Here is a 14,696-nt window from a genome sequence, read left to right as displayed (position 1 = left end):
TGGCAAAGCCACTCAGCTGAGCCCACCTGTAGATCTGGGAAATAAATGTTGTTGTTTTGGGGTGGCTTATTGCACAGCAATTCTGTGTGAAAAACTGATGCACTTCCCTCTCTGACCTCCAATTAACTTTTCTGTAAAACAAGGAGTTTCATTTGACCCTCTCTACCACGCCCAGCAGAAATAGGTGGTTCATGTGTCTCAGATGGTCCTTCTCAGACATACCACCTCTGACCTTTTTGATTACTGAAGCTATATCTAGCATCCACCCCATGGATGGTATGTGATGTGAGCCGAGGTACTTACAGGCTTGCAGTTGGTTGGTTTTCCATTCATGTCCATGCTGGGTGGCCTCAGGTAATCCCAGTCGCGGCCCTTGTTGTAGGTTATAAGTGTCATCACTTTCCCATCAATTTTTTGGTTTGCCAGGAAGACTCCTTTCACCCCTCTGACCTGGGACAAAAATACAAGAAGGACTGCAACCTTACACTGGAGCACTCTGATGACCATGTATCCACCGTGCTCCAGCCCACATGTGGCCTCATTTCACACTCACAATGGCCAGCAGCTGAGACACATTCTAGAGGTGAGTGAGGTTTAGAGGGACCAGGGATCCAAGACTCCAGCCCCAGCTTTAATGGGAAGCTAGTTTGGTCTAGCTCTGAAGCCTGAATGATCTTCATGGTGCTGAGCTGTTCTCCCAGGTCCAGACACCAACCATCAGATGGCAAGTGGGGTTCTGGACCCCTGACCTGCCTGTCCCTCAAACTCACCCCATCCTTGCCTCAGAGGTCCTGATTCAGAGCTCAGATCCCCCCAGTGCCTCTTGTTTCTATTGGACCATGCATCCTGGACCAATAGAATTGCCCCTGGGCTTGCCTCTGGGGACCCCCAGCTCAATCCACATACAAACATGCCAAGGAATGAAGACAGGAGGGTCCATGCTTCCACTAGAACACCCAGGACAGGGCTCCACTTGCCTTCAGTGCTCAGAGCTAACCTGGTCCCTTTCTCAAGGTTTCCTAAGAGGCCCATGGCAGTGACCCAAACGTCCAAGAGTGGTTACTAAGTTGACCTATAAGAAACGTGCAACTGTCAGCAACTTCACATAGTTCAACCGAATGGTTTGCTCCCAGAGAGGGTCTTTTCCTGCAAGTTCCTTATTTCATGGAGGGTTTTGACTCATATTTATCAAGATCCACTAGTGTGGTGTGAAGAGGCACAAGAATGCCCACCACTTGTCAAGGCCTCCTGTGTTCCAGGTCAGAAACTATTTCTACACCTGTATATGCAGCCTGCACCATGGGAAACTGAGGCTCAGAGGGGGTGCCACCTGCCCAAAGGCCCATAGCCAAAGATTCTAGTTAGGATAGTAATGGCATACAGTTATTAAGTGCTTCTATGTTACAGGCACTGAGCTTAATACATGTCCTCTCACTGAATTCTCACAACTCCAGCAGGTCCTCAAGGGGAGAAGAACAGCAGCCATGATGATGATGAAACCAGAGGACCGGGGTCTGAGCTTCCTGCAGCTGCTATAAGAGATGGTCACAAACCCAGTGGCTTCAGACAACACACATGTATTCTCCCACAGCTCTGGAGGGCAGAAGCCTAGCATGTGGCCACAGTCAAGTGTCAGTAGAATCACATTCCTTTCTGGAGGCTCCAAAGGAGCATCCCTTTCCTTGTCTTTTCCAGCTTCTAGAGGCACCGGCATTCCTTGGCTAATGGCTCCTTCTTTTGTCTTCAAAGCCAGCAATGCTGCATCTCTCTGACCATGTTTCCACCATCACATCTTCTCTATCTCCTGCCTACCTCTTCCAAGGTTAAGGACCTGTGTGCTGACCCTAGGCCCCTCCAGATAACCCAGGTCATCTTCCTGTCTGCTGACAAGCAGCCTTAATTCCATCTGCAACCTCATTCCTCCTCTACCACATAAGGTAACATACATGCATGTTCTGGGGCTCGTGATGTGGCCATCTTTGAGGGGGCACTATTCTCTCTAGCACAGTCCCTCCTCTGACCCCCAAGGACACACATCAGTCTTCAAGCAAAATACATTCACCCCATCAAGGTTCCCAAAGTTCTCATCTCATTACAGCATTAATTCAAAGTCAAAAGTCTCCTCTAAATATCACCAGATCAAAAGCTCCAAATCTTCCCATCTAAGTCATCTAAACCAGATGTGGGTGAGCTCTGGGTAAAATCCATCTGTGGAGCTGGGAAACTAGCAAACGAGTTGTCTGTTTCAAAGTGCAAGGTTGGGGCAGGCATAGGGTGGTAGCTACAGATCTTTTGCCTCCCACTGATGGCTGTGGCTGGTTTAGGTTACCCTCGGAGTTGGCTCTCAGAGACTCAGGGCTGCCTTCACTGGATGTGGGAGTTGGGGGGCAGGACAGGCTCTTTGCCTTGGGACCCACCGGGTCTTATCAACACAGGCAGGCAGAGTTAGGAGCCAAGTGGATCACACTGTGAGTATCTTCCCAGAATTTCTAGGGAACGTCATACATGTGGCAAATCCACGCACAGAGCATTCAGCTGCCAGTATTATCTGCATAGGATGCTGTGGTCTAGGGGGTAGCCTTCCTCTCTGCAGAGGAAGCTTCATCAATGGTCCTGCTGGGCGGACAGTCTCAGAGGCTAGGATGAGCCAGCTCCTTCTTGCCCATGTGGCATCACTCTGTCTCCTGTTCACTCGACTTGATGACTGCAGATGGGGTCCCTGGCCCAGAGTCCAGCTTCTTTGTGAGATGCGGTACCAACTGCAGGCCCTGCAGAAACCCAGGACTCCATGTCACAGGCGTCTTGAGTTCCCTCCAGACTCTGGGCTTGGTCTGCAGGAGATGAGCTGCCGGGGGCTGGGAGAGGGCAGAGCGTGTGCATGTGTGTGAGCCTGTGTCTGTGTGTGTGAGTGTGAGTGTTGGCTATAGATTGGCCGCAGACAGGTCCCTCTGTGCTAGACTTCGGACCAGCCGCACACCCACCAAATGGCTGCACATCCTTTGCTGTGTGGTCTGGTGCTGAAGGGAGGCCCGGGGAACGTGCCGCAAGTCTTTGTGTCTTACAAGCTCATAGAACCCCGACAAGGCAGGCAGGACGGGGACCCAGGGACATCACCCAGAGGGCTTCTGCCCTGCCCATTGCTTGGTGGAAATGCTTTTCTGCTGTCCTCCGGGCAGGTAGAAGGCTGATTTGCCCATGATGGTTTTTGTTATTGGGTAATTGCCATTTTATATCCCAGCTGGGTGTCCATGAAAACGCTCAGCAATAAAGAACGTGGATCCAGATATAGGCCAAGGCCCCTGGGTGGGTCTGACTGGCGGAGCATTAGCTCAGAATATCAGTGTGTCGTTGCATAACTGCCCATATCACAGCTGTATTCATTCCTGTGTCTGCTGTGAAAAAAAGTCCCACAAGTTGTTTGGCTTCAAACAACAGAAATTCATTCTCTTGGAGGCCAGAGTCCAAAGTCAAGGCATGGGCAGGGCTGTGCTCCCTCTGCAGACCCCAGGGAAGGATCCTTCCTGCCTCTTCCAGCTCCGCGCCTCTAGCCCTCCCTGGCCTGCGGCTGCAGTCTCTGCTTCTGTCCCCACGGGGCCACTCTGTGAGCCTGTGGCTCCTCTCCTGTCTCAGATAAGGACACTTGTGATTGCATTTAGGGCCCCTTGGATAATTCGGGATGATGTCTGCTTGAGTCTTTCACTTCATGACGCTGCAAAAATCTCTTTTTCAAATAAGGTCACATTGCAGGGCCTGGGTATTAGGATGTGGGCCACCATTTCCATGCCTATTTCGGGGTTGCCATTCAGCCCATTGAGATGCCTGCTGCCAGGGCTCCTTGGGGGTAGGGGACAGGGCTATGTTCCCTAAGTCCCCATTCATAACCCAAGCTCCAGCACAAGAGGAGTCCAGGAAAGATCTGCTGTCTTGCCTCGAACCTAGGTTGTGCCCTGCAGGGGAAGAGATCCCCACAGCCTTCTGAGGCAGTACCTGGCTGTGTCATCTGCACCAAACATTTTTCCTGGATGTGCTGCTGGGTGCACAACAACCACGACAGCAACAGTACTGGCTGTGTGCAGTGAGACTCAGGGGTCAGCCCCCACTCATTAATTATCCCTGATCCCCAGAAAGGGCAAATGCTTGGCAAACAAAGTGAGTCCTCACTTGGAACCAGGCGCTGCTCTGCCTATTCATAGGAATGACAGCCGTAAAACTCACGGCAACCCTGTGAGGAAGGTGCTGCTACCATCCCTGTTGTACATAGGGAAGCACAGAGAGGTTAAGAAACCCACCTACGGCCACAGAGCAAATACATACCAGTTCATGGACCTGACCCCAGGCAGTCAGGCTCCAGAGTTGTGCTTGTAACAACCAGCTGTGACCCATGTTTGATGGTTTTCAGAGAAAGGATATCCCTTGGGAGGGCACCCAGGTGGTGGAGAGTGGGAGTCACCTTTGGACCGGGCCACTGCAAACCTCTTCTGGCTCCTTGCTTCCTCTTGCCTTGAGGTTTCTGTGTGTGGCCCTGAGCTCCTTCTGCACCTGGCTAACTCCTGCTCAGCCTCTTCCAGGAAGCACTCCCTGACTTCTGCCCCAGGCTGGCCAACTGCCTCTGTGCTATGTCTTCAGGCCCCGGCACTCTCAGTCAGAACTACAGCTGGGAGCCGTCTTCCTGCTTCATGAGGGGTAAATGGTGCATGTCATATCCAGCCTGCGTCCCAAGGGCAGGGCCCAGAACATGGCATGCGGTGGTGCAGGCATCACAGATGCCTATGGACAGGACAACTGTGGAGCCCCACCCCACCCTGTTCTTGGCCCCCTTCCCATCCCATCATCACCTACCCACTGCCTTCCAGAGCCACGTTTGTGCTGGACCCAGTCCCCTCCTAGAGGCTCACAGGGCAAGGCCTTTGGGACACTAGGGGTGGGGATGGGCGCTGCCTGCAGGGGGCTTTTGGCAGCGAGGCTGTATCTGCATCGTCCGCTGGGGAGGTAAACCCTGACAAATGGGTTATCATTGCAAACAAATGATTCCATTTGTGACTTTCCTGAGGACCACAGTTCTGCTACTTCTGGCAAGGGAGGGATGAATGCTGAGCCTGGTGCCTCCCACTCACAAGCCCATCAATGCCACTGCCTGCCCAGGGTCTACTGGCCACCCACAGGACACTCCCCCAGCCTGCGTCAATGGGCCATTTGGGGGTGTCCCCACAGGCAAGAGGAAGGAGCTTGGAGGTGAACAACTGAGAGGTGTCCCAAGAGGAGGGCACCAGGCTCAGAGCAGACAGGCCTGGGCTGGTCCTGGTTTTCCTGCTTACGTCTGGGTCTGCCTGGGCGGGCCATTTGCCTTCTCTGAGCCTCAGTTTTCTGACCTGTAAATGGGCCTGGCCGGAGCAGGGCTGTTGCAGGGATCCAGGTGGAAATGGAGCAACAGTGGTGCGATGTACGGGGCATTCTCTGGGGTCAGTGGAGGCTTATGCTGGAGGCCCAGCGGGAACCCAGGAGGGCAGCAAGGAAGGCTCCCATCCAAGCTCGGATGGCAACCCAGCAGGGGAGGCCAGAGCTTCATATGTGGTGAGAGAAGTGACAGGAGGGAGGCTGGAGGGCTGGATTCCAGGGAGACAGAGAGAGCGAGAGCGAGAGAGAGGAAGCAAGAGAGAGCAAGCGAGACAGAGAGAGAGAGAGAGAGAGAGGAAAGGCCAACTTCAGACACAGAGAGGGAGAGGAAGAAGAAGATGAAGGGGCTGGGGTAGGGAGAGAGAGAAAGAGAGAGAGAGGAAGGCAGACTTCAGACACAGAGAGGGAAAAGGAGATGAAAGGGCTGGGGTAGAGAGAGAGAGGGAGAGAGGGAGAGAGAGACGGGGCACTCAGAGAGAAGCGCTGCCCTCAGGGGTGACCCCAGCCCAGGACTTCTGATGAGGGCTTGTGAGGGAGTTGGCAGAGAACACTCAGGCTGAACGGAAGTCAGTAAAATGTTATTCCCTCAAAGAATTCCATTCTTCTCATGACAAAAACTTGTACTCGATGATCATTGTACTTCAAATTTCCTCAAGAAGGAAATTCTCTTCCTCTAAAAATACTTATATAATAGCCTCTTGGCCTACAAAGCTTAAAATATTTGGCTGTTTACAGAAGACGTGTGCAGACCCTTAAGACAGCATTAGAGACAGGCAGGAGGGGAGGGAGGAGGAGGAGGTGGGGCGAGAGGGCAGGGGGTTGGCGGCAGACCCCGCCCACAGCCACACCAGACCCACCTCCAGGATGTCGATGAGCACGCTCTCCTCCGCCTGCCGCGAACTGCGCACGTCCTGCAGGACCAGTGCGTAGCGCACGCCGCGCGGGTCCGACTGGTACAGGTTGTAGGTGTCCATCTGGTACCACTCCTGCACCGCCACGAACACCTGACTCTCGTCCGTGCTGATGATCTGCAGATCCTGCGGGGATGTGCGGGGAACGCAGGGTCAGGGCCAGGCTGGGGGCTGCGCGTGGGAGGAAGAAGGCAGCTGCACAAGCCTTGAGGGTGGGGAAGGCCTCGGGCTCTCCTGGAGCCAGTCTGGCCTGGATTTGCCTCCTGGCTCGGCTGCTCTGGGGTCTGTGGCCTTGGATAAGTCTCCTCACCTCCCTGGGCCTCCATTTCCCCATCTCTAATATGGGGATGGCGTTGGGATGCTCTAAGCTGGGTTATGGGAGGGTGGCCTGGGGACACCTCCTCCTGGTCCCACATCAGGCTGTCCATCCATCCATCCAACAGTGGGGAGGCGGAGTTCTTCCTCCATGCACCCCCAGATGGTTGATTCTGGGGGTGAGGGCTGGAGCCCCTCCCTCTCTTCCTATCCACAGGAACAGGTGAGTCTCTGCTCCCTCCTTCATTCAACACACATTTGGGAAGCACCCACTCCATACCAGAAACTTTCCGGCCACTGGATACCTGGAAAGGCCCTGAGTGCAGTGGGGAGCCAGGTGTGGCCCTGTCCTCTGCGACCCGCAGGGAGGTATCTGTGGGTTCATCCACTAAAGCTTCGCTGTCCAGGGACACTATCCCCACCTGTACACGCTCCAGCCTTCCTCCTGGTCCCTCTGTGCTGGTCCCTGCCAGCCCTGAGCCCTGGGGGCACAGTCTGGAGGGGGAGGCAGAGAAGGAGCCCCACCAGGACCCCATAAGGTGGTCTCAGAAGGTGAAAGGGCAGCCAGGGCAAAGTGCCTCGCCTCAGTTTCCATTCGGAAGCAGGTGTGTTGGGCAGCTCTGGAGTGGGCCCAGGGCAGTGGTCTTTGGGTTCAGTCCCAGGTTTTTAAACTCAGAAAGCAGCCAAAACCCAATGGAATAAAAAGGAAAACCAGGAATACCTCAGTTTCTTGTTTTCTTTTCTTGCCCAGCCAGCACCAAATGCATGTGGGAGACATGAGTAAAGGGGTCTGGACAGGCCCATTTTGAAGCCCTAAACAGCTTCCCTCCCACCGCTGTTCCTTTGCCTTCTCTCACTCTGGAACTTTATTGCCCTCTGAGAAGACATTGCCAAGTTCCAGGGGCAGAGGACAGGTGACAGAGGGGCCTCGGCTGGCCCCACCTATGGAGTCACCCCTCCCAACTATGGTGTGGCTGTGGCTGGGACGCTTGGGGATGTCTCCCTTCACATGTTCTCATCTAATGGGAGGGCCTAGGAAAGGAGTTTATTTATTTATTTTTTTTCTGAATAATAGATCAAATCCAGATTCTGCCTAGTGGAGCTCAGTTTTCAGTGGAGAGTGAGGAAGAAGCTGCCTTAGCAGGTGGCTCAGGGTCGGGCTGGACTCCTGAACGCTGAGGCCTAGCCCCTTCCCCTCACTGCCCTGCCTGTTCCCTGTGCTGTGCAGCCCCAAGGACTGTGCAGAAAAGGAGAGTAATGCTATTTTGCAGCTACCATGCAGCCCACAGGCAGAGAGGACCCCACAGTGGCAGGAGCTGTAGTCCTGTGTCTATGGACTGAAATTCAACACACAGAAATGACTGGCACCGAGAGACACAGAACCAGGGAAGGATGATAGGGCAAGGTGCCAGGGCCTGGCTGTCCCCACGTGTGAAGTGGGACCATAGGTGATGCAGCGCCCACGGAGGCACGCGAAGTGCCCGGAGGCAGCAGGCTTGTGGCTGCTCTGTCCTCCTCACGTCAGCTCCCTGTTCCTCCCCACTCAGGACCATGGGCCAAAATGCACTCTGTCATCCAGGCATTGGTCATTCTGCTGCCCAACTAGGGGAAGCCTTGTCCACCAGCCCGGGCTGTGGCAGGGAATTAGACTGTGCAGTCAGATTGTCAGGTAGCATGTGAGACTCCTGCAGGGGTGGCGGGCGGGACTGCGATTATGGGTGCTTTGAGCTCAGGGGACTTGACGTCAACCATGTCATCAGGATTCAGTATTTACCATGATTGCAGCAACTTACAGTGTGCCTCCTATGCCCCTGGGTAAATGTTTACATAACCTGGGTAAATGCATTGGGTAAATGTTTTCCACATCTAGGAAACAAAGAAAAATGCATGAAGTGACTCGAGGTTACGAGCAGTGCCCCCTAGAGAGACCTGACACCAGCGTGTTCAAATGTTTACGTTTGGGCTTTCTCTCAAGTGTGATGCACATATTTTTTTCATGTGTAGTGTATAGTTTGCCCCTTTACGTCACAGGCAGAGCACTGTGTCTGCCATTAAAATGATCTATAAACAGCACTTTTAATGACTGCATGATATTCCATTTTGTGGACGGGCCGTATTCCACTGAGCTGCTTCCCTACTGGGAAACCATCCGCATTCTCAACATAACAGGGAGATGGTCCTGAACGTTTCTAGACACAGATCTCTGGCTCTCTCGTTATTTCCTTGACATAAACTCCTAAGAAGGGAAATTGCCCCATCGCAACATTTCGAAAGCTCTTGTTACCTGTTGTTAAATTGCTATCCTGAAAGTTTACATTAGTTCCTTCCCCACCAGCAGGAGTAGAGAGCACTTATTTTGTTTTACATATGCCAGTATTGAGAGTGGTCTTTTTAAAATATTTGCTGATTAGAGATTTATAAATAACAGGCAATTTTTGCTTCCTATTGCATTTACTGTCTTCTCTGAGAAAAGATAGTAGAGACATTTTGATATTTTTAAAGGAAGGATGTGAGACACATTCAAATATACATCTAGTATGTATGATTGTACATATTTGTATGACCTGGAGAAATATGCGGAAGGAAACACCAACCTTGCCAATATTTGTTATTAGGTAGAATTAGGTTCGCTTGTGAGTAACAGAAACAGGAAAAAACTCTCTTTATTAGAGAGCTCTAAGAAGCCACACAGGACAACTCCACTAGCATCTCACTGGCTAGATTTTAGAAGCATTGACCACATGTAGTTGCAAAGGAAGCTGGGAAATGCAGTCTTTTAGCTGGAAAGCAATGTACTAGCCAAAGTCTGTGGTTTGTTGAACTAAGATGAAGGGGCAGAATGGATATGAGGGGTATCCAGGACTTTCAACAATACCTCCTTGAGGAATGAGGAAATGAGACGGTCAGGGAAGGGAGGACTGGAGAGGCAAGCAGGTAGAAAGGGTATCTATGCATATACATAGTATTGTTAATTATGTACATAGTATTGTCTATTATGTTGTATTATAAGGTAAATAAATGTATTCTTCCATTAGTTGTAGTGAATGCATTTTAAATAAGTAATTTTGGAAAAGTTTAAAAACATTTTTAATAGACATGATGGGAAATTTCTCCATAGATGTTTATATGAAATTCATGAAACAGTCTAATGAACCAACACCTTCATCAAATTCTTACAGCACTTTGAATGTATCAGCTCACTGCCTGCTGAACTCTGGGGTTCCTGATGAGACATCTGTTGATAATCATATTGATTATTGCTTATATGTAACAAGTCATTTTTCTCTTGCTACTTTCAAGATTCTCTCTTAAGAGTTTCGATTTTTGGCCAGGCATGGTGGATCACGGCTGTAATCCTAGCACTTTGGGAGGCCAAGGCAGGTAGATCACTTGAGGTCAGGAGTTCTAGACCAGCCTAGCCAATATGGTGAAACCCTGTCTCTATTAAAAATATAAAATTAGCTGGGTGTGGTGGCAGACACTTGTAATCCCAATTACTCAGGAGGCTGAGGCAGGATAATTGCTTGAACACAGAAGGTGGGGGTTGCAGTGAGCTGAGATTGTACCACTGAACTCTACCCTGGGCAACAGAGGGAGATTCTGTCTCAAAAAAAAAAAAAAAAAAAAAAAAGGGTTTCCGTCTTTTGACAATTTGGTTATGTGTCTTGGTGTGGATCTCTTTGTGTTTATCCTTCTTAGAGTTTGAATTTTTAGGTATTTATATTCATGTTTTTCATCAATATAAATTGATGGGGGAGTTTTGGGCCATTATTTCTTCAAATAGTCTCTCTGCCTTTATCTCTCTTCTGTTCCTTCTGGGACTCCCACAATCATATGTTGGTTTGCTTGATGATGTCCAAAAGCTCCCATAGACTGTGTTCACTTTCAATCCTTATTCTTTCTGCTCCTCAGCTTGATAATTTTAATTGTCTTATCTTTAAGTTCTCAGATTCCTTCTTCTGCCTTTCAGTTCTGTTTTCAAATCTCTTTAGTATTCTTTTCAATTATTCTTTTTAGCTCCAGAATTTTTTTTGGTTCCTTTTTATTTTTTCTATCTCTTTATTGCTATTTCCATTTTGTCCATACATCATTTTCTTGTTTTTCTCTATTTTTCCCTTCAGTTATTTGAGCCTCTGTAAGACACTCATATTAAAGTCTTTGTCTAGTAGATCTGCCATCTGGTCTTTCTCAGGGAAGGTTTCTGTTTATTTATTTTTTTCCTTTGAATGAATCATACTTTCCTGTTTCTTTGGATACCTCGTAACTTTTTTATGTCAAAAACTGGACAATTGAGTCTAACGTCCAATTAGATTGGACAATAATATGGTAACTCTGGAAATTAGCTTGTCCCCTTTCCATAGAGCTTGCCATGTTTTGTTCTTATTTTTGATGGTTGTAGGCTATATCTTTACCAAGGATCAGCTATACATGTAAGCTTAACATCTTCCTAGGCCTTTTCTGAGCCTCTGCTTTTCCCTGGGCATGCATAGTGATTTTCTAAATTCTCCCATATATACAGTTGCTTTTGAATGTCTGACTCCCAAAAGGGAAAAGGGGGAAAAATAAAAGAGAGTAAAACAGGCTGTGACCCTTTAAATCTCCTGGAAGCTGTTTCAACTCATGGTGGTTGCAACAGTGGTTGCCGTCTGGGTATCTGCACGTCTGTCGTCAGAAGCAGTCAGTAGTCAGAGCACAGATCCTCAGTATTTGGAAGACAAGGTCCTTATAGCACCCCTGCGCCCTCCAGCTCCTTCAAGCTCTGTGCCTGCTGCTCTGGGGATACATGCACATTTGCCTGCCATGAGGCTGGAGGAGTGGGGGATGGGAAGCCTCTACCAGGCTAAGAGCTGACATTATCCAAATTGACTTTGATATGCCATCCATGCCTTGCCCTGGAAAATGCAGGCTCTAAAATACACTTGAGAATTCCAAAGCAGTTACACTGGATGGGTTCTGCCAGTGCCATTGCTGTCTAGGTGGGAAGATGGATTCCTGGGGCGTCCTGCTCTGCCATCTTATCTGATGTCACTTCTTTCTTTATTAATATGGTTTCAAAATTTTATTTTACTTTAAATACATTTATGGCAAATACAGGAATATTTCCCTTTAAATTTGCATTTACTCATTGTTATGAATGCCTTTATATAATTGATAGTGATTTGGATTTTTCTTCTCTTTTGTCTGTTTATAGCTTTGGCCTATTGTTTACCTCTGTTAGGGAAACTGAATATTTTTTTTTTAAAAATGATGACACATAAATAAGCAAAGGATATTGACAAATATAAAAATGGCCCACCCTTTACAGTTTTCATAGACAGGTAAATTAAAACAGCAGGATGGTATCATTTATACCCTTTAACATAGAAGGAAAATAGAAAACAATGGTAAAGCTATGTTGAAGCTGATCTGTTCCAACTTTGTTGGTGACAGCAGCCCAGCTTGCCCAAGCAACTAAGCTACACAAATATTTATATCCTTTGTTCTGAAGTTCTTCTTAGACTTTAACTTGAGAAAATTAAAAAGAAGTACCTGTGGGCACACAGAGATTCATTGCAGCACTGTTTATAATTATAAAAAAATGGAAACAACCCAAATCTCCAAGCAACAAGAATCTGGCTTAGCTCAACGAAGTACAGTCTCCTCAGTAGAAAGCTTCACAGTCATTTAAAGTAGATATCGTACATCATTCAAGAAATAGTCTCATGTGAGACTTTCACAGTCTATAGTGTCCTGTGAAAGCAGGCTGGAGACCCAGGACTACAGCTACGTAAAAAGCTACGTAAAAGCCCTTTTGCATAGGGCTGAGGAATGCGGGGAGACCAAGAATTGGTGGGGGAGACATCGGGTGCAGGGGGTGAGAGGTTTGCAGGTGAGCCCCCTGCTCCAATGTCTATGATTTTCATAATGTTAATTAAGCAATTAAAAATATATATATATAAAAAAGAGGGGGGTTGAGTCTGTGGGAAGAGGAAACAGGCAAGTTACAAATTCACCATAAAACAACAACATCTGATGAGGAAATTCAATTAGCCACTTCTACAAGTTGTTGATAGGAAACACTGGGCAGGCTGCTGTCCTGACCTGGGTGGAGAGGAAGCAGGCTGGCTGGCTGGGCAAAGGTCTCAGCTACATGAGATGTGGTCTTGAAGACCCTGGAGGGCTCTGGGGGCCCCGTTCTCCTGACAGCAGCCCAGCTTGCCCACTTCTTGATGAGGAAGTGACCATTATCTTCAACTGCTGGTTACTGGGTCCTGTGTATGGACCCCTGAGGGAGGACACTGACAGTCACAGCACATGCCACCTGCCCTGGATGAGTCCCTGGTCTTCCCTTGAAACTTAATGACATGAGGCTGGGTGTGTGCCTGTCACTGCTGTGAGAGCCTCTTGATTCTTTTCAATGACCTCCAATTTCCGTAGAAATGGAGGAAGAAGAAAATCAGGGTAAAATGCACACCGTTAAGGGTCCACAGCAGGAGACACGACCTGATGCTTCCTGCAGATCTCACTGACATCACATCTGCAGATCTAGGGAGCAGAGGTCCAGGGAGCCATCGCTCAAGGTCACAGAGGTCATGACTTACAGCCATAGGCTCCTGAGAGCACCCTTGGCAGCAGGCTGACTTCTGGCCCAGCCACCCCAGCCTCCAATGCTAGAGGGGAGCAGAGAGGGTCCCTGTATGGGCCTAATTCTGGGCTGTGCACTTTCCTCTCCCCAACACCAGGACAAAGAGCCCAGGACACAGGAGCTTCTAATGCTGTAGCCCTCAAAAATCAAAGGAAGGCTTCTCAGATGCTGAAAAGGTCCCTCACTCCAGAGGGACAGACACCTAGTGCCTTTGCCTGAAATGAAACCATTAGCTTTTAATTTACATACTCAGCCAAGCCTGGCGTTCAGTCTATTAAACTCACTCCTTTTTTCCTTTTCTTTATTTTCCTTTTATTTTTTTTCTTGTTTTTTTTTTTTTTTTTTTTTTTTTTTTTTTTGAGGCGGAGTCTCGCTCTGTCGCCCAGGCTGGAGTGCAGTGGCCGGATCTCAGCTCACTGCAAGCTCCGCTTCCCGGGTTTACGCCATTCTCCTGCCTCAGCCTCCCGAGTAGCTGGGACTACAGGCGCCCGCCACCTCGCCCGGCTAGTTTTTTGTATTTCTTAGTAGAGACGGGGTTTCACCGGGTTAGCCAGGATGGTCTCGATCTCCTGACCTTGTGATCCGCCTGTCTCGGCCTCCCAAAGTGCTGGGATTACAGGCGTGAGCCACCGCGCCTGGCCTTTTTTCTTGTTTTTTAAAGAGAAGTTTTTAAAAGCCCTCCTAGACTTTTCCCATTTCTGGCTCAGGAGAGGTCTGAGGGTGCCCAGCGCAGAAGCTCCCATGGCCAAGCACTTTACAACAAGCCACAGCCTGGGCTTGGGGGGCCCAGAGCCATCAGCCCCCTCCCACTCCACTCTCACTCTCTACCCCAGGGTCTTAGCTCCTGCTCTGCCCTCCTCCCGAATGACTTTCTCCCTTGCTGTCCTCAGAGCTGCCTTGGAGCTTCGGATAAAGAGTCCCTCCCACTCCCAGCCCCAGAGGGGCCTCCATAGCTGCCTGGCCTAAATCAGTCACACACATGAGCACGCCCACACCCACAAACACGTGAGGATACACACACACACGCACATACACACTCATACACATGCCCTCCATCACTCTCTGTCTCTCCCTCTTGTTCCCTTCTTAGCACAAACCACAACCTGCAATTATTTTATGCATTTGTCTGTCTACGGGATCTCCTGCCTGTTCTCTGTCTGCAAAGCCCACGGGAGCAGGAGCCTGGGGCTTCCGATTCACAGCATGGCCTCCTGGCACACATCCTGGTTTATATTTGGTGCTCAGTAAATACATGTGGAGGAAGGGAAGGTTCATCTGCTTCTCAGCTATGCATGTGGGACAGAGACCTTCAGAAGGTGTCATCCCAGTGTCCTCAGGAGGGAGGTGTGGCATGAGGCTGGGCTGGCTCACCCGGACCTCAGTTTGAGATCTGCCTTTGTTTCTAACTAGCTGTGTGATCTCAGACAGGTTACTGACTCTCTGAACTTCCA

General features: G+C 49.5%; 1 protein-coding gene across 4 annotated transcripts in view; it reads right to left on the bottom strand.

Annotated features, from left to right (window-relative positions):
* Nucleotides 1-14,696, bottom strand: part of SORCS2 (sortilin related VPS10 domain containing receptor 2) — a 550,792-nt gene that overhangs the window by 59,103 nt on the left and 476,993 nt on the right. For all 4 annotated transcript variants that reach the window (XM_073012526.1, XM_073012528.1, XM_073012527.1 and 1 more), the window contains exons 9-10: nucleotides 6,252-6,431; nucleotides 304-450 (exon numbers count right to left, since the gene is read on the bottom strand). In XM_073012526.1, coding sequence (XP_072868627.1) covers nucleotides 304-450; nucleotides 6,252-6,431 — 327 coding nt within the window. The remainder of the gene's footprint in view (nucleotides 1-303; nucleotides 451-6,251; nucleotides 6,432-14,696) is intronic.

This window comes from Chlorocebus sabaeus, chromosome 27 (genome assembly GCF_047675955.1).
Source record: "Chlorocebus sabaeus isolate Y175 chromosome 27, mChlSab1.0.hap1, whole genome shotgun sequence".
Taxonomy (NCBI): Eukaryota; Metazoa; Chordata; class Mammalia; order Primates; family Cercopithecidae; genus Chlorocebus; species Chlorocebus sabaeus.
This window is presented reverse-complemented; position numbering and strand designations above follow the sequence as displayed.